This window comes from Ornithorhynchus anatinus, chromosome 4, assembly GCF_004115215.2.
Source record: "Ornithorhynchus anatinus isolate Pmale09 chromosome 4, mOrnAna1.pri.v4, whole genome shotgun sequence".
Taxonomy (NCBI): domain Eukaryota; kingdom Metazoa; phylum Chordata; class Mammalia; order Monotremata; family Ornithorhynchidae; genus Ornithorhynchus; species Ornithorhynchus anatinus.
The window spans coordinates 95470385-95494629 of NC_041731.1; the positions used below are offsets into that span (position 1 = coordinate 95470385).

The following is a 24245-nucleotide window of genomic DNA, read 5'->3' on the forward strand; positions in this document are numbered from 1 at the left end:
AGTGAGTGCCAAGATAAACAAGGGATTTTCCTTGCCTTGGTGCTGCTGAAGGAGCTCCAGGAGGAAGGCAGGCAGGTGCTGGAGGAAGGATTGGAATGAACATTTTAGCACCATCATGTAAGACTGCTTTAAAAAAAAGCACTGTCATGGGAGATCCCTGCAATCTAAAATTATTCTCAGAAAATCTATGTGGAAAAGATTTTTTGGTTGGGTTTGTTTTGTTTTTACCGAAACCTTATCTGTTGTCCACGTAAGGTTTTTCATTCATTTTCGCTATTAATCCTCCCACCCCTCCCATGTTCCCCCTCCAACCCTGTTCCCCAGATAGATGCACATAATAATAATAATTCTGGTATTTTTAAGCACTTACTATGTGCCAGCCACTGTACTAAGGGGTGGGGTGGATACAGGCAAATCGGGTTGGACACAATCCCTCTCCCGCATGGGGCTCACGGTCTCAATCCCCGTTTTACAGATGAGATCACTGAGGCACAGAGAAGTGAAATGGTTTGCCCAAGGCCACCCAGCAGACACGTGGCAGAGCCGGGATTAGAACCCATGACTTACTGACTCCCAGGCCCGTGCTCTATCCCCTACACAATCCTCCAGACCCCTTGGTTCCCGTCCATCCTCCTCCCTCACGAAGACCTTCCCTCCTCCTGTCTCCCCGTTGCCTTCCTACGTAACCCTCCCCCTAATCATGCCTGCCCTGAGAGTCTTTATCCTTTAGCTCTTTAATCTTTTTTTCATGGTATTTGTAAAGCGCTAACTATGAGCCAGACACTGTACTAAGCCCTAGGCTGGATGGATACAAGTTAATCAGGTTGGACACGGTCCCTGTCCCATACAGGGCTCACAATTTACAGATGAGGGAACCGCTGACCAGTGAAGTGACTGGCAGGATTAGAACCCAGGCCTGTGCTCTATCCACTAGGCCCCGCTGCTCCTCTAATCCTGTTCCTTCCTTGCCACCCTTGCCTTGAGGGTTCCTTTAGATCCATTTCTCCACAAAGTTGCAGGGGAATGTCAGGACCTACCTGGTGGTGCTATTTGTCTCCCAGGCAGTAGCGACTGCTGCAAAGCAGGGAAGAATAATAATAATAATGTTGGTATTTGTTAAGCGCTTACTATGCGCGGAGCACTGTTCTAAGCACTGGGGTAGAAACGGTAATCAGGTTGTCCCACGTGAGGCTCAGTTAATCCCCATTTTGCAGATGAGGGAACTGAGGCACAGAGAAGTTTAGTGACTTGCCCACAGTCACACAGCTGACAAGTGGCAGAGCCGGGAGTCGAACTCATGACCTCTGACTCCGAAGCCCAGGCTCTTTTCCACTGAGCCACGGGGACATTTCTCGCTATGTCCTCAGAGAGGGGAAGTCTTAGTTTTAAGGTAGGATTTTTGCTCAGGTTCTGCTCATTTGTTTGGTTTTTTTTCCTGTGACCTTGAGCATCTTCCTAGGAACTGGGGAGACTGTGAGCTCCGTGTGGGATAGGTACAGTGTCCAACCAGACACACCCCAGACTAAGCCCCTCTTTTTCCTTCCAGACCAAACCCTCCTTTTCCTCAGCTCCCCCTCCCCATCACCCCAACTTGCTCCCTTGGCTCTACCCGCCCCAAAGCACTTGTGTGTATATATATAACTAGCTGTAATTCTATTTATAGTAGTGCCCGTATTGGTGTGTCTTATGCCCACAGTGCCTCAGAGTGCTCCATTAGGCGGTGAGACGGGAGGGTAGCTCCCACCTCTCGGAATGGGGCTTGGGAAGACCGCAATGGCTCTGGAGCAGGAAGGAGGGTTGAGAGGCCTCATCCGGATAAATCGGGAACTGGCCGTCAGGACTCCAATGCCCCGTGATCATTCGATTGCCCCCTCCTAGCTCACCTCGCTCCTCTCCTTCTACAACCCAGCCAGCCCACCTAGCTCCTCTGGTGCTGACCTTCTCACTGGGCCTCCATCTCGCCTGTCTCGCCACCGACCCCCGGCCCACGTAACCGCCTCTGGCCCGGGACGCCTTCCCTCCTCAATCCGACGGACGATGACTCTCCCCCGCTTCAAAGCCTTATTGGCGGCCCATCTCCTGACTAAGCCCACTTTTCCTCATCTTCCACTCCCTTCTTCGTCACCCTGACTTGCTCCCTTTGCTCATCGCCTCCCAGCCCCAAAGCACTTATCGGTCATTTTATTTATTTGTATTGATGTCTGTCTCCCCAACTCTGAACTGCTCATTGTGGGCAGGGATGTCACTGTTTATTGTTGTACTTTCCCAAGCACTTAGTACAGTGCTCTGCAAGCAGTAAGCGCTTAATAAATAATAATGTTGGTATTTGTTAAGCGCTTACTATGTGCAGAGCACTGTTCTAAGCGCTGGCGTAGACACAGGGTAATCAGGTTGTCCCGCGTGAGGCTCACAGTTAATACGATTGAATGGTTTTTCCATAGTTTGCTGTGTGGCAAGTTGGGTCAACCTCTACTGTCCTTCTGTCTATAAGATACAGGAAAGAGACAGCTGAAGAATCACCGATGATGAGGGTTTTGCTGTATCAATCCAATTAATAAGAATAGCAAAAATAAAATAGCGATAATAAAATAAGAATTCCTTCTTCTTGACAAGACCCAGAAGCCCTCTTAACATGAAAGAAGTGTTCTCTGTACAAATAATTTCAAACAGTGTACAACCTGGGTGCACCACTTTCACTTTGTGATTTTCTGAACATCATTCAGTTAATCAGTGGTATTTATTGAGGGCTTATGATGGGCAGACCACTGTAGTAATTGCCTGGGAGGGTATACTACAACAGAGTTGTAGACTTATTCCCTGCCCAAAACAAGCTTAAAGTTGAGAGGGGGAGACAGACGTTAATATAAATAATAATTATAATTGGGTATGCGTTAAATGCTTACTATGTGCCAGGCAGTGTTCTATGCATTGGGATGAGTACAAACCAATTGGGTTGGACCCAGGGTCCAATGAATACATAAATGTTAGGAACGTATACATAAATGCTGTGGGTGGGATGAATATCAAAGTGCCAAGGGTACAGATCTATCCGTGTTCCTCCTCTCTAAGATCTGATTTATTCACCATTTTACTGTTTTCGAGTTCGCTCCCATTTTAAGGTAGGAAATTCCGGTTGAGCCGTGGCTGCCATTTTCAAAGAACGTGGCCAGTTTTGTGGATTTCATTCAAGATGGAAAAGCGGCTTAAGGGGCTATTTGCCAAATTTCACAGATATTGTGTTGTTGGAAGCCGTTATCTCTTGTGCACGCCTAAAATTCCCCAAAGCGGACAATCTGGATTTTGCCGTAATTCTCTCACCCAAGGTTCTCCACCCTGGGCTGTACACAGCCCTCGACTAACATCATTCTCTGCTGACCAGACTGCCTCAGCAGGGTCGAGAGGTACCGCCTGGAGTTAACCAAGTGTTTAGAACAGTATTCTGCACACAGTAAGCGCTCGATAAATACCACTGATTGACTGATTAACCGTACAATCCCTCCCGACGTCAGGAGAATGAATCTCAGCTGGGATTCCGTAAGAGTGAACGTGTTGCCTGCGTGTATGCGCACGTCCTCGGACATTAGTGAGTGGGAGTGGGTGTGTGGGGGTATCGTCTATCTGGATGTGATTTGTGAGAGAGATGGATCTGTTGCCGAATTGTCTATTCCAAGCGCTTAGTACAGCGCTCCGCACATAGTAAGCACTCAATAAATACTATTGAATGAATTTTAGCAAGTCTAAGATAGAGACACTGGCCATCTCTGCACCTGTAGATTCAAGTCAGCGGCGATCCCCAAGAAAGGAGTCGAAGGTTAGAGGATCTCGGTAGCAGATGTCGGTTGAATGAGAGAGGTTAGTTGAGGATTGTGCCAAGAGGATGGGCTTGGGAGAGAGGGAGGGTGGTGGTATTATGCTCTAAAAAATGAGGTGGGTGCTCAAGAAATACTTATTTTTCTACTTACTACTCCACCACCACTACTAGATCTTTCCTGTCCCCCTACCTAAGATAGGACTAGGCCATAAAAGAAATGATAAAAACGTTAGCACCTTTTGAGAACTCTCTGGATTTAAATGTGCAAAAATGGTTTGTATCATGCAGTTAAATCGTGAGTCCTTTTTTTAAGCTTTCAAGGTGACAGGTTGGGGGAATCCTTAGTAACTGGAGAAGAGGATAGTTTTTTTATTTTAAATTCAAAAGTAATTGGAATAGAAACCGATCTTTTATTACCCAAATGACCCTACCTTAGTAATTATAATGCTTTCATTCATTCAATTGTATTCACTCATTCATTCAATAGTATTTATTGAGCGCTTACTATGTGCAGAGCACCGTACTAAGCGCTTGGAATGGACAATTCGGCAACAGATAGAGACAATCCCTGCCCAGTGACGGGTTTACAGTTTAACTGGGGGAGACAGACCGACAAAAACAAGACAACTTAATCGCAATAAGTAGAGGCAAGGGGATGGACACCTCATTAACAAAATAAATAGGGTAATAATATTGAGCACTTAACTGTGTGCAAAGCACTGTATTAAGCGCTTGGGAGAGTAGAATGCAACAACAAACAGACACGTTCCCTGCCCACAACAAGAACACTGGTTTTTCTCATGCTTAATGTTTTGCTGACCCTTTTGCTCTATTGGCAAAAATCCAAGCTTTATTAAGATAAATAATTACATGTGGTCTCTAGATAATCCTATTAGTCACAATCCACAATTTTTCCGGCCCTGGGTATTTTCATGGTATTTCTCATGATGACCCCCTAAGCGCTTACAAATTAGATGATCCTATTATTTTTCTAAATAATTTCCAGTGCTGTGGTAATTGGTATTTATTAATAGGCCTAATGAATTTAGCTATATAAGCATCTGCTACCTCGTTATAGTCTCTGCAGTAAAATTATGCCCTATCATTCTATAATGAGTTACTGCACATTTTCACTCTCCTGTCCCCTTGGAAAATTCTAAAAGAGTCATGGCGAATGCCCGGCCCACATTGACTTATGCGGTAATTCTAAGTCTCAGAAATGCCCTTGGAATTCTAATCTGCTTTTAAATACCTTATTCGTGATTAGGAATTTATTTTAGAATCAGGATGTTTAGTCTTCAAGTGTGTGAACGTAGTTGTACATAGAGTATTTTGAAAATGGAATTTATCAAAATCATTTCCTAATAAATCTGGGCTAATACTGGGTTCGAATGGGCAGGAGCATGGCGTAGCGGATAGAGCACGGGCCTGGGAGTCAGAAGGTTATGGGTTCTAATCCTGACCCCGCCACTTGTGTGCTGTGTGACCTTGGAGAAGTCACTGCACTTTTCAGGATGTCACTTACCTCATCTGTAAAATGGAGATTGAGACTGCGAGCCCCTCGTGGGACTCTCGCCCTATTTGCCTGTATCCACACCCCAGTGCTCAGTACAGTGCCTGGCACATAGTAAGAGCTTAACAAATAGCCCAGTTATTATCATTACTACTTTATATGGGGCTCAGTTGTCAAATTCTATTATCATTATTATTATTACTACTTTATATGGGGCTCATCTGTCAAATTTTATTAAATTTCCAAATCTGAAATCGTGTTTACGATCTCTTTCAACGTAGTCTGACCACGTTAGAAATGTAGTTGAAAAAATAAAAATCGGGATGTGTTTTAAACGCTTCTCATGTGCCACACACTGTACTGAGTGCTGGACGAGGTACAAAGGAAGCAGGTCTGGCACAGTCCCTGTCCCACATGACAAGCTAAGTGGGAGGAGTGGAGAGAATTGACCTAGGAGGGAGGGGGTCTGCTCTTGTGGATCTGTAATAATAATAATAATGATAATGTTGGTATTTGTTAAGCGCTTACTATGTGCCGAGCACTGTTCTAAGCGCTGGGGTAGATACAGGGTAATCAGGTTGTCCCACGTGAGGCTCACAGTTAATCCCCATTTTACACATGAGGTAACTGAGGCACAGAGAAGTGACTTGCCCACAGTCACACAGCTGACAAGTGGCAGAGCCTGGAGTCGAACCCCATGACCTCTGACTCGAAGCCCAGGTTCTTTCCATCTCTTCTTGGGTCAGAAAGTTCACAGATGCCAAAATAGATCTTTGCAGATGAAATTGGGCATGGATGGATAATCTGTGAGCGCAGAAGTCAGTATCGCTAGACTGTAAACTCGTGTGGGCAGGGAATAATAATAATAATAATGATAATAATAGAGAAGCAGCATGACTCGGTGGAAAATGCGCGAGTTTTGGAGTCAGATGTCATGGGTTCTAGTCCCGGCTCTGCCGCTAGTCAGCTGTGTGACCTTGGACAAGTCACTTAACTTCTCTGTGCCTCGGTTACCTCATCTGTCAAATGGGGATTAAAACTGTGAGTCCCACGTGGGACAACCTGATGACCTTGTATCCCTCAGCGCTTAGAACAGTGCTTTGCACGTAGTAAGCGCTTAACAAATACCACAATTTATTTTATTTTAATCATGGTATTTGTTAAGCGCTTAACAAATACCACAATTTATTTTATTTTAATCATGGTATTTGTTAAGCGCTTAACAAATACCACAATTTAATTTTATTTTAATCATGGTATTTGTTAAGCACTTACTATCTGCTGAGCACTGGAGTAGATACAGGATAATCAGGTTGTCCCACGTGGGGCTCACAGTATCAATCCCCATTTTATAGATGAGGACAAGAGAAGTTAAGTGACTTACCCAAGGTGACACGGCAGACAGGTGGAGGAGCCGGGACTAAAACCCACGTCCTCCGACTGCCGAGCCCGGGCTCTCTCGACTAAGCCACGCTGCTTCTCCATCCCAGCGCTTAGTAAAGTGCCTGGCACATAGTAAAAGCTTAACAAATACCATAATAATTATTCTTATTATTACCAATTCTGTTGTGTTGCACTCTCCAAGTGCTTAGTACAGTGCTGTGCATACAGTAAGTGCTCAGTAAATTCGATTGATTGATTTATTGATCGAATCCCGGCTCTGCCCCTCGTCAGCTGTGTGACTGTGGGCAAGTGACTTCACTTCTCTGGGCCTCAGTTACCTCATCTTTAAAATGGGGATGAAGACTGTGAGCTTCACGTGAGACAACCTGATTACCCTCTTTCTGCCCAGCGCTTAGAACAGTGCTCTGCACATAGTAAGCGCTTAACAGATACCAACATTATTTTACAGTTGAGGAATCTGAAGCACCGAGAAGTCAAGGGACTTGCCAAAGTCACTCAGCAGAGTGGCAGGGCCACGGTCCTCTGACTCCAGGCCTTGTCTTACCATTAGGCCACGCTGTTTAGTATTTTAATAATATTGTGGTATTTGTTAAGCGCTACTATGCGTCAGGCACTGTACTAAGCACTGGGGTGGATACAAGAGAAGCAGCGTGGCTCAGTGGAAAGAGCCGGCTTGGGAGTCAGAGGTCAGGGGGTTCGAATCCCGGCTCTGCCACTCGTCAGCTGGGTGGACTGTGGCAAGTCACTTCACTTCCTGGGCCTCAGTTCCTCATCTGTAAAATGGGGATTAACCGTGAGCCTCCCGTGGGACAACCTGATTACCCTGTATCTTACCCCACCGCTTAGAACAGTGCTCCGCACATAGTAAACGCTTAACAGAATACCAACATTACAAGCAAATCGAGTTAGAGACAGCCCCTGTCCCCCCGTGGGGCTCACAGTCTTAATCCCCATTTAACAGACACGAGGTAACTGAGGCACTAAGAAGTGAAGCGACTTGCCCAAGGCCACACAGCAGACAAGTGGTGGAGCCAAGGATTAGAACCCAAGACCTCAGGCCCGTGCTCTATCCCCTCCCGCCCTTCTACTTCATTTCAAAGGCCCAGGTTCTCCAGATGACTAATGAGAGGGTAGCGGAAGAAACGACAAGTATTGTGATGTAAGTGTATCTGAGGATATTAACTCCTATAAATTATCATTTAGAAAGCGTCTGTCGTGTTTAGGTCTTTTTTTTTTTAAGCTCCCAACAAAAACCTGCCTTTGCAGAGTCTGACAAAAGTACTATTAGTAACACAGAATAGAATAATAATAATAACGCCATTCATTAAGCGCTTGCTACGTCTGAATCCGTGGTATATAGTTCCCACGGTGGAACATCAATATTAGTGGTTTTTGTTAAGCAGTCAGTGTATGAAAGAGGAAGACCTCAGCTACCAGTATAAGACTGAATTGCTTTGGGGGGAAGCAGTGTGGCTTAATGGGTAGAGCACGGGTCTGGGTTCTAATTCCAGCTCCGCCACCCTGTCTGCTGTGTGACCTTGGCGTGTCACTGCTCTGGGCCTCAGTACCTAATCTGTAAAATAGGGATTAAGGGTGTGAGCCCCAGGTGGGACAGGGATTGTGTCCAACCTGGATTAACTCGTATCTACCCCAGCGCTCAGTAATAATAATAATAATAAAATCTGAGGGAATCAGGTTGTCCCACGTGGGCTCACAGTCTTCATCCCCATTTTACAGATGAGGAAACTGAGGCACCGAGAAGTTAAGTGACTTGCCCAAAGTCGCACAGCTGACAAGTGGCCGAGCCGGGATTCGAACCCATGACCTCTGACTCCAAAGCCCAGGCTCTTTCCACTGAGCCATGCTGCTTCACTGCCAGTACAGTGCCTGACACGTGGTTAGCACTTAACAGATACTGTTATCGTCTTCAGAGCCGTCCATCCCCTTGCCCCCTCCTACCTCACCTCCCTTCTCTCCATCTCCAGCCCAGCCCGCACATTCCGCTCCTCCGCCGCCCATCTCCTCACGGTGCCTCGTTCTCACCTGTCCCGCCGTCGACCCCCGGCTCACGTCCTACCGCGGTCCCGGAACGCCCTCCCTCCTCACCTCCGCCAAACTAACTCTCTTCCTCTCTTCCAAGCCCTACTGAGAGCTCACCTCCTCCAGGAGGCCTTCCCAGATTGAGCTTCCCCTTTCCCTCTGCTCCTCCTCCCCTCCCCATCGCCCCGACTCCCTCCCTCTGCTCTCCCCCATCCCTGTCCCACAGCACTTGTGTATATATGTAAATATTATTCTATTTTATTAATGATATGTATATATAATTCTATTTGCGTGGCTTAGTGGAAAGAGCCTGGGCTTCGGAGTAAGAGGTCATGGGTTCGATTCCCGGCTCTGCCACTTGTCAGCCGTGTGACTGTGGGCAAGTCGCTTAACTTCTCTGTGCCTCAGTTACCTCATCTGTAAAATGGGGAATTAACTGTGAGCCTCACGTGGGACGACCTGATTACCCTGTATCTCCCCCAGCGCTTAGAACAGTGCTCTGCACATGGTAAGCGCTTAACAAATACCAACATTATTATTATTATTATTTATTTAGATTTATGCTATCGATGCCAATTTATTTGTTTGGCTCCGTTGTCTGTCTCCCCCGTGCTAGACTGTGAGCCCGTTGTTGGGTAGGGATTGTCTCTGTTGCTGAAATGTACTTTCCAAGCGCTTAGTCAGTGCTCTGCACACAGTAAGTGTTCAATAAATACGAATGACTGAATGAATATTATTATTATCTTACATGCTCACTATGTGCCAAGCACTGTACTGAACACGGGAGTAGATACCATCCATTCAGGCCAGACGCAGTCTACCTCATGGGGCTCACAGTCTAACTAGGGGAGAGAGCAGGTATTTAATTTCCATTTTATAGACGAGAAAACTGAGGCACAGAGAAGTCCAGTGACCTATCCAAGGCGCCTTTTGGTCTAGGCAGAATATTCTGAGAAGAATTTCCAATCTCCAAAATGTTTCGGGCATTTTGGTAGATACCTTTCGTATAGGATCTATTCATATTTTCAAGCAGAGAAGCCTCTTGGCTTTCCTCCTAGATGAAGTTACACGCTGGATACGCATTCCTCGGAGACGCTTTTCGACCCAGAAACCACAACCTCCGCATTCTCTAGAGATCTCCGAGTACCGCGTTTAGCCGTTCCAACATTCCCCGAACGGTGCAGCCCGTCGCGGAAACTGATCTCCTCTGTTTATTCACAGGTTAGATACAGTGCCGGCAGCCAGAGTGTGAGATGTCTCGCACTGGTCCGTCACTGACCACCGTCCTGGTTTGGATGGACCAACGTCTTAGAAGGGTAAGAGGCAATTTGGTCTCGTGCAGGTAGCTCAGGCCCACCTCTTTCACGTAATGACCCCTTCACTCTCATGTCCGCCCCGACCTACGCCGTGTATCGAATTTCCTGAAGCCTCTTTGGATGTTGGAATCGTGGGATTCCTCATGCGCTGCGTCCCCGGTGGAGGCGACCGTTTCCAAAGAATCCCATTTTAGTTTGAGGTAAACCTCAGGGTTCACCTTGCCAGAAGTAATGCAGGGTCATTCGGCGTAGGCCGCCACTCCCCTGGAAAGATGAAATGCGTTATCGGCAGAAACACCGGAGTCGGGTCATCCCTCCCGAAGGAGCAGCCCCTGTCCCCGCCGCCGTTCACCATCTCTCTCCCAGCGATCTGCGCAGGGTAAGCGCTCGATAAAGAGCTGTTCAGAGAAGCAGCGTGGCTTAGTGGAAAGGGCCCGGGCTTGGGAGTCAGGGATCGTGGGTTCTAATCCCGGCTCCTCCACTTGCCAGCTGTGTGACTTTGGGCAAGTCCCTTGACTTCTCTGTGCCTCTCTTCCCTCATCTGGAAAATGGCGACTAAGACGGTGAGCCCCACGTGGGACAGCTTGATCGCCTCGTATCTATCCCGGCGCTTAGAACGGTGCTTGGCACATAGAAAGCGCTTAATGAATACCATAAAAAAAAATAGATACGATCGACTGATTGATCGATAGACATGTTCCCTGTCTACAGTGAGCTTACATTGTAGAAAAGGAGATGGACATTAATACGAATAAATAACTTACAGATATGCACATATTACTGTGGAACTGAGAATGGAGCGAATATCAAATGTCTTAAGCGTACAGATCCAAGTGCATAGATAATAATAATTGTGATATTTGTTAAGCACTTATTATGTGCCAAGCACTCTACTAAGCGCCGGGGTGGACACAAGCGAATCAGGTTGGACGCAGGCCCTGACCCACATGGGGCTCACAGTCTCAATCCCCATTTTACAGATCAGGGAACTGAGGCACAGAGAAGTGAAGTGACTTGCCCAAGGTCACACAGCAGACAACCGGCGGGGCCGGGATTAGAACTCATGACCTTCTGACTCCAGGCCCGTGCTCTATCCATTTCACCGTGCTGCTTCTCTGCATGGGAGGGACAGAGAGAGGGAATCAGAGCAGAGAGGAAGAGACTGTCACCGTGCTCTATTTAAAGTCTTCCAAGTGACGTACTGGCTTTCTCAGTTTGGTTCTCTACTTCTTTTGTGTCGTTGCCTCATTGATTAGTGTGCTGCCCGAGCAATCAGTTAATCGACGATATTTGTTGAGCACGTTTCGTGTGCAGAGCACTGTATGAAGTACATGGGAAAGTACAATATAATAGAGTTGGTAGACGCGATCCTGCCCACAGGGAGTTAGTCTGCAGGGGAAGATGGACATTAAAATAAATTACACCTAAGAATAGAATAAGGATATTTACTTAAGTGCCGCGGGGCTGGGGTGAATATCAGAGTGGTTGAGGAGGACGCAGCCAGGTGCATAGTCCGTACAGAGAGGAGGGCAGATAGGACTTAGTCTGGGAAGGCCTCTTGGAGGAGATGTGATTTTAGGAGGGCGTTGAAAGCGGGGAGAGCGGTGGATGTCTGATATGAGGGGGAAGGGAGTTCTAGCAAGGGGTCGTGGGCGAGATAGACGAGATCGAGGTACAGAGAGAGGGTTGGCGTCAGAGGAGCGGAATGTGTCGTTCGGGCTAGTAGATCAGTGAGGTAAGATGGGAAGGAGAGAGCTGATCGAGGACCTTAAAACCGACGGCAAGGAGTTTCCACTTGATGTGGAGGTGGGTGGGCGATACCTGGAGGTTCTTGAGAAGCGTGGAGATGCGGACCGAACGTGTATTTAGAAAAACAATCCGGGCAGCAGAATGAAATACGGACCGGATCGGGGAGAGACATTAGGGAGGACAGCGCGGAGACCGATGCGGTATTCAGAGTGGGCTAAGAGAAGCGCTTCGATCACCGTATTAGCAGTTCGGATGGAGAGGAAAAGGCAGATTCTAGAGATGTTGCTAAGATAGAACCGACAGCATTTGGTAACACGTTGAGTATGTGGGTTGAATGAGAGAGACGGATTTAGGATAAGGTCACGGTGATGGGCTTGTGAGACGGGGAAGATGGCGATGTTGTTTGCAGTGATAGGAGAGTCACGGGGAGGACGGGGGTTAGATGGGAAACTAAGGAATTCTGTTTTGGATGTGTTAAGTTTGAGGTGTTGGCAGGACATCCAAGTAGAGATATTCGGGAGGCAGAAGGAAATGCGAGACTGCAGGAAAGGGATTGGGGCTGGAGAGGTAGATTTGGGAATCATCTGCCTAGGGATGGTAGTTGGAGCTTTTGGGGCAAATGAATTCCCCGAGGGAGCGGGTTTAGATGGAGAATAAAAGGGAGATCCAGACCTACGCCTTGAGGTACCCCCACGGAGGAGACAGAGGAGGAGCTAGCCAAACATACCGAGAAGGGGCGGCCAGGGAACTAGGAAGAGAACCAGGCAAAAGAATTCTGTCACAACTTGTAGCTGTGCATTTCCCCTGTGAATTTTTTTTGGTAACGGTATTTGTTAAGCTCTTACTATGTGCCAGGCTGGGTAGATGAAAGATAATCAGTTTGGACACAGTCCCTGTCCCACTTAGGACTCACAGTCTAAGTCGGAGGGAGGAGTATTTAATCCCCGTTTTACGGATAACTGAGGCCCAGAGAAGTGACTTGCCCAAGATCATACAGCAGACAAGCGGCAGGATTAGAACTTTCTTTCATTCATTCAATCATATTTACTGAGCGCTTACTGTATAATGATGGTATTTGTTAAACGCTTACTATGTGCTCAGCACTGTTCTAAGCGCTGGGGTAGATATATGGTAATCAGGTTGTCCCACTTGGGGCTCAAAGTCTTAATCCCCATTTTACAGATGAGGTAACTGAGGACAGAGAAGTAAGTGGCTTGCCCAAGCTCACACAGCAGACAAGTGGTGGAGTCAGGATTAGAACCCACGTCCTCTGACTCCCAAGCCCTTGCTCTTGCAGAGCACTGTACTAAGAGCTTGGGAGAGTACAATATAACGATTAACAGACACAGTCCCTGCTCACATTGAGCTTACAGTCTAGAGGGGGAGACAGACGTTAATATAAATAAATAAATTATAGATGTGTATATAAGTGGAAATGAATAAAGGGAGCAAGTCAACTCAGAGAACTCGGGTCCTCTGACTCCCAGACCAGGGCTATTTCCACAAGGCCGTGCTGCTTCTCACATTTGATCGTGTGTATTGCTTCCTTGGTATAGGGTGGTACATAACCTTAGAAGAACCCTAAGGTACGGTTCTTATTGATTTCCAAAGAAACCTGGTGGGATGCCAACCAAAGCAACATTCAATAGTATTTATTGAGCGCTTACTATGTGCAGAGCACTGTACTAAGCGCTTGGAATGTACAATTCGGCAACAGATAGAGACGATCCCTGCCCTATGACGGGCTCATAGTCTAAATGGGGGAGACAGACAGCAAAGCTTAACAGAGCAAAACAAAAACAAGACAACATAATGATGATAAATAGAATCAAGGGGATGTACATCTCATTAACAAAATAAATAGGGTAATAAATAATATATACAAATGATTTGTCCAAGGTCCCACAGCAGACACATTTGACAGAGCCGGGATTAGAACTCAGGCCTTCTGGTTCCCAGGCCCGTGCTTTATCCAGTAAGCCACGCTGCTTGCAAGCATATGTTGGACATCCCACTTTTCCTCCGAGCATCCTGTCCCCACTGTCATCACATGAATCGTGCACAGCTTGGATGATGATTCCGACCCAGTAATGACATTTTGTACTGATTTTATGTTCTGTAACAGTTCTTCTTTCTGTATTTTAGCACAAATACTTTAAAAAAAAACAAAAAACTAAAGAGCCAGTAGTGTTCAAGTTGTTGTCTTTCAAATCCAGTTTTGTTACAGCGTGTTGTAGCAGGGGTGCATCACTTTAAAACAAAATAATATCCTGCCATTAGCAGAGACAGCAAAGAGTAGAGAGCCATTTAGGATTTCTGGATGAACCTTCCACAGACTGGAGGGACTAGGAAATAGCCACAGGCCTGAAAGTAACAGCTACGGGAGTTACGGGAAGGAAAGGAAAATGTCTGCTGAGTAGGTGTGGAAAGCACTACTTGAAATCACAGCCATACTCAGAAAATTATGTTACGGGGGGCCAGCGGTACTATTAATATCAGTGTCTTTTCTGTCAGAGAGAGTGGCATGAGTATTTTTTGAATATCAAGAACAGAGGAAGCCCTGTGGAGTAGCTTTCCTCAGTCTTAGATACCTTGAAGTGAAATATCGTTTTGCTTCATTGAAGGATCTGGAGACACCCAGCGGGTATATTTTTTTTAATAGTATTTGTTAAGCGCTTACTATTCATTCAATAGTATTTTTTGAGCACTTACTATGTGCAGAGCACTGTACTAAGTGCTTGGAATGTACAAATCGGTACATTGTTACATCGGTACATTGCTTACTGTGTGCCAGGCACCATACTAAGCTGGAATAGATACAAGGGATTCAAGTTGGCCACAGGCTGTGGGGCTCCCAGTCTTCATCCCCATTCATCTCACCCCCAGATGAGCGAACTGAGCCATAGAGAAGGGAAGTAACCTGCCCAAGGTCACACAGAAGATGAGTGGTAGAGCCAGGATGAGAACCCAGGTCCTTCTGATTCCGGGCCCGTGCTCTATCCGCTAGGCCACACCGCTTCTCCGCCCACAGGGAGCCTACAGTCTAGGGCAGGAGACAGACATTAATAAATTACAAATGAAGTCTCCCCCAACCTGAAAATGAGGCCCTGGCAGGATTTTCAATCAACCCTCCTTGCTTGGCACAAGTTAGGCGAGACCCACAGTTTCACTGTGTGCGACACTCTCTTTTCCTGAAGTTGGGTGAATAAAGGGTACAATTCATAACCAAGCTTGGGGGGAAGACATTGAGGGAGTGGGAACCAAGAATTAATCCTGCATGCAAATTCCTAAGTCAACCACCAAGTTCTCTAGGCTTCAGATTTCCCGTCACTTAAGGAAAAGAAAGGATTGCCACTTAAGAAAAAAGAAAGGATCGCAAACTTAGTCATATAGAATTTTACAGTGCATATTTGAATGACTCCATTGTAAAGAACGTCGGCCTGGGAGACAGAGGACCTGGGTTCTAATCTTGGCTCTGCCAGTCGCCTGCTGTGTGTACGTGGGCAAATTATTTAAGTTCTCTGTGCCTCATTTTCCTTCACCCCCTCTACTGTAAGCTCCTTTGGACAGGTAACATGTCTACCAACTCTTTTATAGTCTACTCTCCCAAGTTCTTAGTATAATGCTCTGTACACAGAAAGCGCTCAGTATTTGTTCAGCCATATTTATTGAGCGCTTATGGTACGCAGAGCACCGAACTAAACCCTTGGGGTAGTACAATATAACAATAAGCAGAAACGTTCCCTGTGCACAACAAGCTTACAGTCTAGAGGGGGAGACAGATATTAGTGTAAATAAATAAATTACAGATAGGTACATAAGTGCTCTGGGGCGGGAAGGGGGGTGAACAAAGGGAGCGAGGCGGGGTGACATAGAAGGGAGTGGGAGAAGAGAAAAGGGAAGGCCTCTTGGAGGAGATATGCCTTCAATAAGGCTTTGAAGAGGGGGAGAGTAACTGTCTGATGGATTTGAGGAGGGATGGCGCTCCGGGCCAGAGGCAGGACGTAGGCGAGGGGTCAGCGACGAGATAGACGAGATGGAGAAACAGTGAGGTTAGCGTTGGAAGAGCCAAGTTTGCAGGCTGGGCTGTAGTAGGAGAGTAGCAAGGTGATTGTGGGGCAAGGTGATTGAGTGCTTTGAAGCCATAAGCGGTCAATAAATACAGTCGATTGCTTGATTGATGAATTCTCAAAGGGTCGGACCCCCCCTTTTCTCGTCGTTCTTTATCTGCAGCTTTTGATGATGATGCCTTGTCTTATTTGATGATAGCATTTTGAAAAGCTGCAAATTCCAAGTGGTATTTTGCTTCATCATTTTCTGTGAGGAGACTAAAGGGCTTTCTTTTTACAAAACAGTTTTGTCTTTCATTGGAAACCGACCCCATCCTCGGTGGATCACGATGGGAAAGTATAGACAACGTATTGGGCCAGGCAGATTGAGGGGAAATTGTCTACCAACCCACGAAAATTGTCTGAAGTGCTGTTCAATTCATGCTTGCTTCCTGTTCTCCTTTTCTGTTTGCAGACTCGCTTTTCATACACGCGGATGAAATACCTCTTCTTTTCCTGGTTGGTAGTATTTGTGGGGAGCTGGATCATATACGTCCAGTATTCTACCTATACAGAACTGTGCAGAGGGCGTGACTGTAAGAAAATAATAGTAAGTAGCTTTCTCTTTGGCATTTATGCAGATTATTATTATGGTATTTATTAAGTTCTTACTATGTGCCAAACACTATACTGAGCACCAAAGTAGATATGGTGGGACACAGTCCCTTTCCCACATGAAGCAGCGTGGCTTAGCAGAAAGAGCCCGGGCTTGGGAGTCAGAGGATATGGGTTCTAATGCCGACTCCGCCACTCATCTGCTGTGTGACCTTGGGCAAGTCACTTAACTTCTCTGTGCCTCAGTTACCTCATCTGTAAAATGGGGATTAAAAGTGTGAGCCCCAGGTGGGACCACCTGATTACCCTATATCTACCCCAGCACTTAGATGTAAGCACATAGTAAGCACTTAACAAACACCATCATCGTCGTTATTATTATTATATAACAGCAGCAATTATTTAGCATCACTAAAGTCTTCTAGTAGCAATTACACTTAATAATGTAAGTAATATTTGAAATGTCTGTGAAGTTTTTAGATTATGTCCCCTTCCTATCCTTCTACGAAGACTTTCTGAGGAGATAAGTCCCAGTGCACAGTATTTCCAGAGAAAGAGAAATGTAACAGTAATAAATGAATGGTTCTTGAATTTCAGTGATGTGCCCTCAGTTTTAAATAAACGTATTCCTGTCCATAAGAGTTACCATTTAATTAGATGACGATATGTGAAACTACTTCAGAAAAGTTGGGAAAGAATTCCTGGAAGGATGATTGTCACTGTAGTTTTGCTCCCTTTTTTTCTTCATAACTTCCAAGAAATCTAAGTAATAATAATAATGATTGTGATATATGTTAAGCCCTTACTGTGTGCCAGTACTGAGCCCTGGGGTGGAAGCAAGGAAATCGGTTTGGGCACAGTCCTTGTCCCGCATGGGGCTCACAGTCGGAATCCCCATTTTACAGACGAGGTAACTGTGACACAGAGAAGCGAAGTGGCTTGCCCAAGGCCACACAACAGACAAATGGCGGGGCCGGGAGTAGAACCCATGACCTTCTGACTCCCAGGCCCGTGCCTCTCTCCACTACGTCGTGCAGCTTCCCTACGTGTCCAGTACATTATCTCTCTTCCAGGATTAATTCCATAACCTTCATAATACTTGATACATCGTTGTGGTTCTGTCTGCTCTAATCATCATCATCGTCGATGGTATTGATTACTTACTGTGTGCAGAGCACTGTACTAAGAACTTGGGAGAGTGCAATAGAACAGAATCAGGAGACACGTTCTCCCCCGATCAGACTGTAAGCCCGTCAGTGGGCAGGGATTGTCTCTATCTGTTGCCGAATTGTCCATTCCAAGGGCTTAGTACAGTGCTCTGCACATAGTAAGCGCTCAATAAATACTGTTGAATGAATCCAGAGGATTTCTGTATTAACCTTAAGACAGATGGACCCACCTTTCTAGACCTCTTAACCTCCTTGTGATGCATCTCCTAGAAATGTATTTTGTAGATCAGTAAATTTATTTTACAAATTATAAATAGTTTATTGAAATTATTATCTGGCTCCTCCTCTAGATGAAGCTCGTTTTGAGCAGGGGATGTGTTTATTGTTATTTCGGGCTCTCCCAAGTGCTTAGTACAGCGCTCTGCACACACTAAGCACTTAATAAATGTGATTGAAAGAATGATTGAGTGAATAGAAATAGGAGTGAACTACTTTAACCTCAGTGTCCTTGCTTTATTGGGCTCCAAAAGTAGAGCATACTTAGAATGGAAGAGGAGACAGAATGTAAAACTGTAACCTCATCGTGGGCAGAGAACGTGTCTACCGACCAGGGGCTTGGGAGTCAGAGGTCATGGGTTCGAATCCCGGCTCTGCCACTGGTCAGCTGTGTGACTGTGGGCAAGTCACTTCACTTCTCTGTGCCTCAGTTCCCTCATCTGTAAAATGGGGATTAAAACTGTGAGCCTCATATGGGGCAACCTGATTCCCCTGTATCCACCCCAGCTCTTAGAACAGTGCTCTGCACATAGTAAGCGCTGAACGAATACCAACGTTATTATTATTATTACTTTCCCAAGCGCTTAGTACAGTGCTCTGAGTGCTCAACGAATGCAATCAACTGGTAATGGGAGGGGAGACGGGAACAAACTGTAGCGTCGCCTGGGGTCTCGAACTTCTAGTAATAAAGCAAGAGGACAATTCGGCAGGATAGCTGTGTTCTTGAAAACCCCACATTAACAAAAAAATTCCATTGGGTCAACCAATGTTTCAAGAGTAAAGAAGGAGTTAAGAGAAAGTTGGTTTAGGAATATTTCAAACATTACCCAGAGGGTGTTAGGGATCCTGGCCTTCTGCCTCTTAAATTTTATTCCGAGTATGTGCATTGTGTCTTCTGCTTAAGAAATTCTGGAACAGTTCATTAGCATTTTATAAGGAGCTAATTTGTAACTGATTAAAATTCACTGTTTCCAAATCTGTCCTGGGAAGTATGTTTAGTAATTTGACCTTCAGATGGTCTTACTGTGAAATATATCTTAAGAATGCCACATTTGCAGTTAACTTGAATCTATGTTTTTCCTCCTCTTTGAACTGTGTGTATACAATTTGGGTGTACCTGCCTCCCTCAAAAGATTACCGACTCCCGGAGAGTAGAGAATGTGATTTACACGTCATGTATTTTTCCGTACACTTTATTCAGTGTCCCGAACACAGTAGGAGCCCAATAAATACTGGTGAATAAATGAATCTGTAACTCAAAATATCTGTTCTCTCCAGCACTCCTTCAAAAGTCTTTTATCAGCTTTCATTTGGTTTTGTTTTTCCCAGTAGAGCCAATCCAAATTTTCATGTAAGGAAAAGATAACAATTAAATAATGTATGTAATGTAAAGAAATTATCTTGAAAATCAGAGAAAATGGGAAAGCTTTTTTTGAGTCCAGAGAGAATTTGTTTGACTTGCCCTGTTAGCCAACACAGTCGAAGGACAATACTTAATTATTTCACAGCAAAATTGAAACCCTGCAAGGACACTGATAGAAGGTGACTATATATATACCATAATATAATTTTCACATGACTTCACCTCAAAAAAATTATATTCATGTGCCATTTTCTGGTATATTAGGAGAGATCATAATGAAAAGGAAAGATAAGTAGCGTGGCCTAGTAGAAAGAGCATGGCCCTGGGTTTCAGGGGGCCTGGGTTCTAATCCTACCTCCACCACTTGCCTGCCGTGTGACCTTAGGCAAGTCAAGGACACAGAAGGGAGTGGGAGAAGAGGAAATGAGGTCCTGGTTGCCCCCCGTTGTCCGATTACCGTTCCAGAAAACGTATTCAAACAAGTACGTCTGGGTCTCGGTGAAAAGGAAACCGACATAATCGGTAACATTAAAGATGAAATAGTAATCTTAGGAAGTAATCTTTGTTGGTTACGGACTCATTTCATGGTAGTAATTTGTTATAGCTCGGTATATGGATATTTTCAACTTGTAATTTTTTAGAACGTCTAAGTCAGCTATTTTGTTTCGTTGCTGTCATAGCCAGTTTTGAACACTCATTTTGTATTTGTAGGAGAGAATTGAACAAACTACTGAAAACTTAGTTCTACTCTAATCCAATCAATCTTGCCTCAGAAAGCCACATTTTAGCAACAATTCTGTACTTTAGTATTGTTGCATCGATAAATTAATTTATATAGATAATTTAAATCATTAAAATAAGTTAACTTTCTGCTTTTATTGGATTAAATCCGGCTCCCATAGGTAAATGTCAAAGCCCTGATATTCCCTTCGATATGAAGTACGTATATGTGTGTGTATATGTAACTAGAGATAGAATCTACCAATCACCATTTTTATTACTTTTGTTTGTTTTTTTTTTTTTTTTACTATTAGGCTATGTATTAAGTGCTTATGATGTGCCAAACACTGTGCTGAACAGTGGGGTAGATACAGCTTATGCAGATCAGACAAAATTCCAAGCAAGTGTCTTACTCTCATTTATTACCGATAAACTGAGACCTAAAGAGGCTGCGTCTTGCCCAGAATCATAGACCAAACCAGTGGGCCTGGAATTCAGGATTCCTGTGTCCAACCTGACTACCTTATATCGACCCCAGCCCTAAGTCTGGCACATGGTAAACACTCAGTACATAGTCTGGTACATAGTAAACGGAAGCAGTGCGGCTTAGTGGAAAGAGCCCGGGCGTGGGAGTCAGAGGATGTGGGTTCTAATCCCGGCTATGCCACTTGTCTGCTGTGTGACCCTAAGGTCACACGAGGGGCTCACAGTCTTCAACCCATTTTACAGATGAGGGAACTGAGGCCCCGAGAAGTTAACTGACTTGCCCAAAGTCACACAGCCGGCAAGCGGCGGAGCCGGGATTCGAACCCATGACCTCTGACTCCCAAGCCCCGGCTCTTTCCTCTGAGCCACGCTGCTTCTCTGTGCCTCGGTTACCTCATCTGTAAAATGGGGATTAAGACCGTGAGCCCCCCCCGTGGGACAACCTGATTACCTCGTATCTACCCCAGCGCTTAGAACAGTGCCTGGCACATAGGAAGCACTCGAAAAATACCATAATAACAATAACAATAAACAACAAAATACCGATTTAAAGAACGCAAGCAAAACACAACCTGAATCCCGGTCCTCAATTCTCTCCACTAGCCCACGACCTGTTTTTGGTTTTATTTCTCAAGTTAGAACCGATTATAGCAGGTGGTTTTCAAGCCCCGAAAAGGTACATTCTCTTGGGATTCAGCAACCGCAATGAAGAGTGAAATATGTGGTTAGCTAGTCTCCCTTTACAGTACTAACTTTGTAGAAACTTGCTAAAGACCTCCATCTTCTGGCGATACAGTGTGCAGCCGTGTTTGATGTCTTTGGAAGGGTCAGTCTTAAATGAAGCAGCGTGGCTCAGTGGAAAGAGCGCGGGCTTGGGAGTCAGCGGTCATGGGTTCGAATCCCGCCTCTGCCACTTGTCAGCTGGGCGACTGTGGGCAAGTCCCTTCACTTCTCTGGGCCTCGGTTCCCTCATCTCTCAAATGGGGATGAAGACTTGTGAGCCCCAAGTGGGACAACCTGATCTCCTTGTATCTACCTCAGCGCTTAGAACAGTGCTCGGCACATAGTAAGCGCTTAACAAATACCAACATTATTATTACTAACTTCAAAGACCCACCATGAAAATGTAATGGTCATAAATCTCCTTTGACTACTCTTTATTCTTCCATATCTCTTATATTAAGTTTAAGGCCATTCCTTTTCGTGGTTTCCCCTGTGGAGCTTGAGAACAGCTGGTCACCACACCCTGGGTCCGAATCTATCATAAATCAATCAATCAATCGTATTTATTAAGTGATTACTGTGTGCAGAGCTCGGTACTAAGCACTTGGGAGAGTACAATGTAACACCTCTCTAGACTGTAAGCTCCTTTGATTCATTCAGTCGTATTTATTGAGCGTTTACTGTTACTAAGTGCTTGGAAAGTACAATTTGGCAACAGGTAGAGACAATCCCTACCCAACTACGGGCTCACAGTCTAAAAGAAGTAGAGAAGCAGCGTGGCTCAGTGGAAAGAACCTGGGCTTGGGAGTCAGAGGTCATGGGTTCGAATTCTGGCTCGGCCACTTGGCAGCTGTGTGACTGTGGGCAAGTCACTTCACTTCTCTGTGCCTCAATTACCTCATCTGCAAAATGGGGATGAAGACGGTGAGCCTCATATGGGACAACCTGATTACCCTGTATCTACCTCAGTGCTTAGAACAGTGCTCTGCACATAGTAAGCGCTTAACAAATGCCAACATTAATTAAAAGGGGAAGACAGACATCAATACAAACATGTCAACCATCTCTGTTATATTCTCTCAAGAACTTAATACAGTTCTCTGCTCACAGTAAGCGATTCATAACTACCATAGATTGACTGATAAATTCCTCGAGTAAGTTGTCTACACCCGCTGTCTCTGGTTCCTCTCCTCCAATTTTCTCCTTGACCCCCTTCAATCAGGCTTCTTCCCCCTTCACTCCCTAGAAACCGACCTCTCAAAAATCACCGACGTTCTTCTTGCCAAATCCAACGGCCCCTACTCCATAATAATATTGCCATTGTTCTTGCCTGTCCGTCTCCCCCGATTAGACCGTAAGCCCGTCAAAGGGCAGGGACTGTCTCTATCTGTTGCCGATTTGTACATTCCAAGCTCTTAGTACAGTGCTCTGCACATAGTAAGCGCTCAATAGATGCTATTGAATGAATCTGTCACTAAATCCTGTTGGTTCCACCTTCACAATATCCGTCCAAACTGCTACGTTGTTAATCCAAGCGCTTATCCTATCCTATCTCGATTACTGCTCCAGCCTCCTTGCTGACCTCCCTGCCTCCTGTCTCTCCCCGCTCCAGTCTATACTTCACTCTGCTGCCCACATCATCTTTCTAAAAAACATTCAGTCCATGTCTCCCCACTCCTCAAATATCTCCAGTGGTTGCCCAACCTCCTGTGCATCAAACAGATATTTCTTACCATCGATAGATTGGCATGTAACTTGATTCTGAGGTGATATTTGAAGGGATGCAATCTGGGGAGAAGAAAAATTAATTAGGGCACGTCTTCTGGAAATGTGACTTCAGAAGTAGCATGGCGAGGTGGATAGAGCACGGTCCTGCGAGTCAGAAGGATCTGGGTTCTAAACGCGGCTCCGCCACTTGTCTGCTGTGGGACCCTGGGCAGGGCACTTCACTTCTCTGGGCCTCAGTGACCTCATCTGGAAAATGGGGATTGAGACCGTGAGCCCCACGTGGGGCAGGGACTGTGTCCAACCCAATTTGCTTGTGTTCACCCCAGCTCTTAGTACAGTGCCTGGCATATAGTAAGTGCTTAACAAATACCATAATTATAATTATGTTTCTGGAAGAAACCCTCCCAATATACCATAATTATAATTATGTTTCTGGAAGAAACCCTCCCAATCCTGTTCCACAGATAGGATACTAACTTGGGCAAGTCACTTCATCTCTCATCTGTAAAATGGTGATTAAGAATGTGAGCCCTATTTGGGGCAGGAACTGTGCCCAACCCAATTATCTTGTGTCTACCCCAACGTTTAGAATAGTGCTTGGCACAAAGTAAGCGCTTAGCAAATACAATTATTATTATTATTGGATATTAGATGGGTCTGATCCCATCCTGACTCCATCCTGAAAGCGTAACTGTCTATAAATCTCGACAAGTTTAATTTTCAGGATTTTTCTTTTAAAGTCATCTAGGAGCAGTGATCATTTTTTTCATTGTAGTAAGTCAGGTTTGTATTTTCAAAAATTGGAGTTTGATTTTAATTTGTGTTGTACGGTTCATATACAATAACATCCACACAGGAAGTGTTTCTATGGTAATTTGGCTCCTTTTTGGCATTTGTAAATGACACAAATAGATAAATAAATGTACAACATTAGCGAATTATTGGCAACCCTAGCGGTGTTAGGCAACGTGGCTTAATTTAGAATATTGGAATCCAAGATTTACCAACATCTAAATCTTGTTCTGCGGTGAGCCTCCGTAGGAGAGTAAGAATGATGACATTCAGATTACTTAGAGTATGAGCACCATGAGGAACAGGGACTGTGTATAAACTAATTAACCTGTATCTACCCCAGCGTTTAGGCCAATGTTTGACACATAATAAGCACTTAACAGATACCATAAAAAAATTCTGAAGAGATAAACTTAAACTGACATGGGTACCTGTAACGCAAGTATACGGTAGACTTTGTATTTATTGAGAGGAGAGGAAAGGATGGATCG

General features: G+C 45.2%; 1 protein-coding gene across 2 annotated transcripts in view; it reads left to right on the forward strand.

Annotated features, from left to right (window-relative positions):
• The window catches only part of DIPK1A (divergent protein kinase domain 1A), a 69863-nt gene that overhangs the window by 33397 nt on the left and 12221 nt on the right, over window positions 1-24245 (forward strand). Inside the window, exons 2-3 of one of the 2 annotated variants that reach the window (XM_029063725.1) lie at window positions 9990-10084; window positions 16358-16492. In XM_029063725.1, coding sequence (XP_028919558.1) covers window positions 10022-10084; window positions 16358-16492 — 198 coding nt within the window. In that variant the 5' untranslated portion in view covers window positions 9990-10021. The remainder of the gene's footprint in view (window positions 1-9989; window positions 10085-16357; window positions 16493-24245) is intronic. The other variant, XM_029063727.2, reaches the window with a different exon arrangement.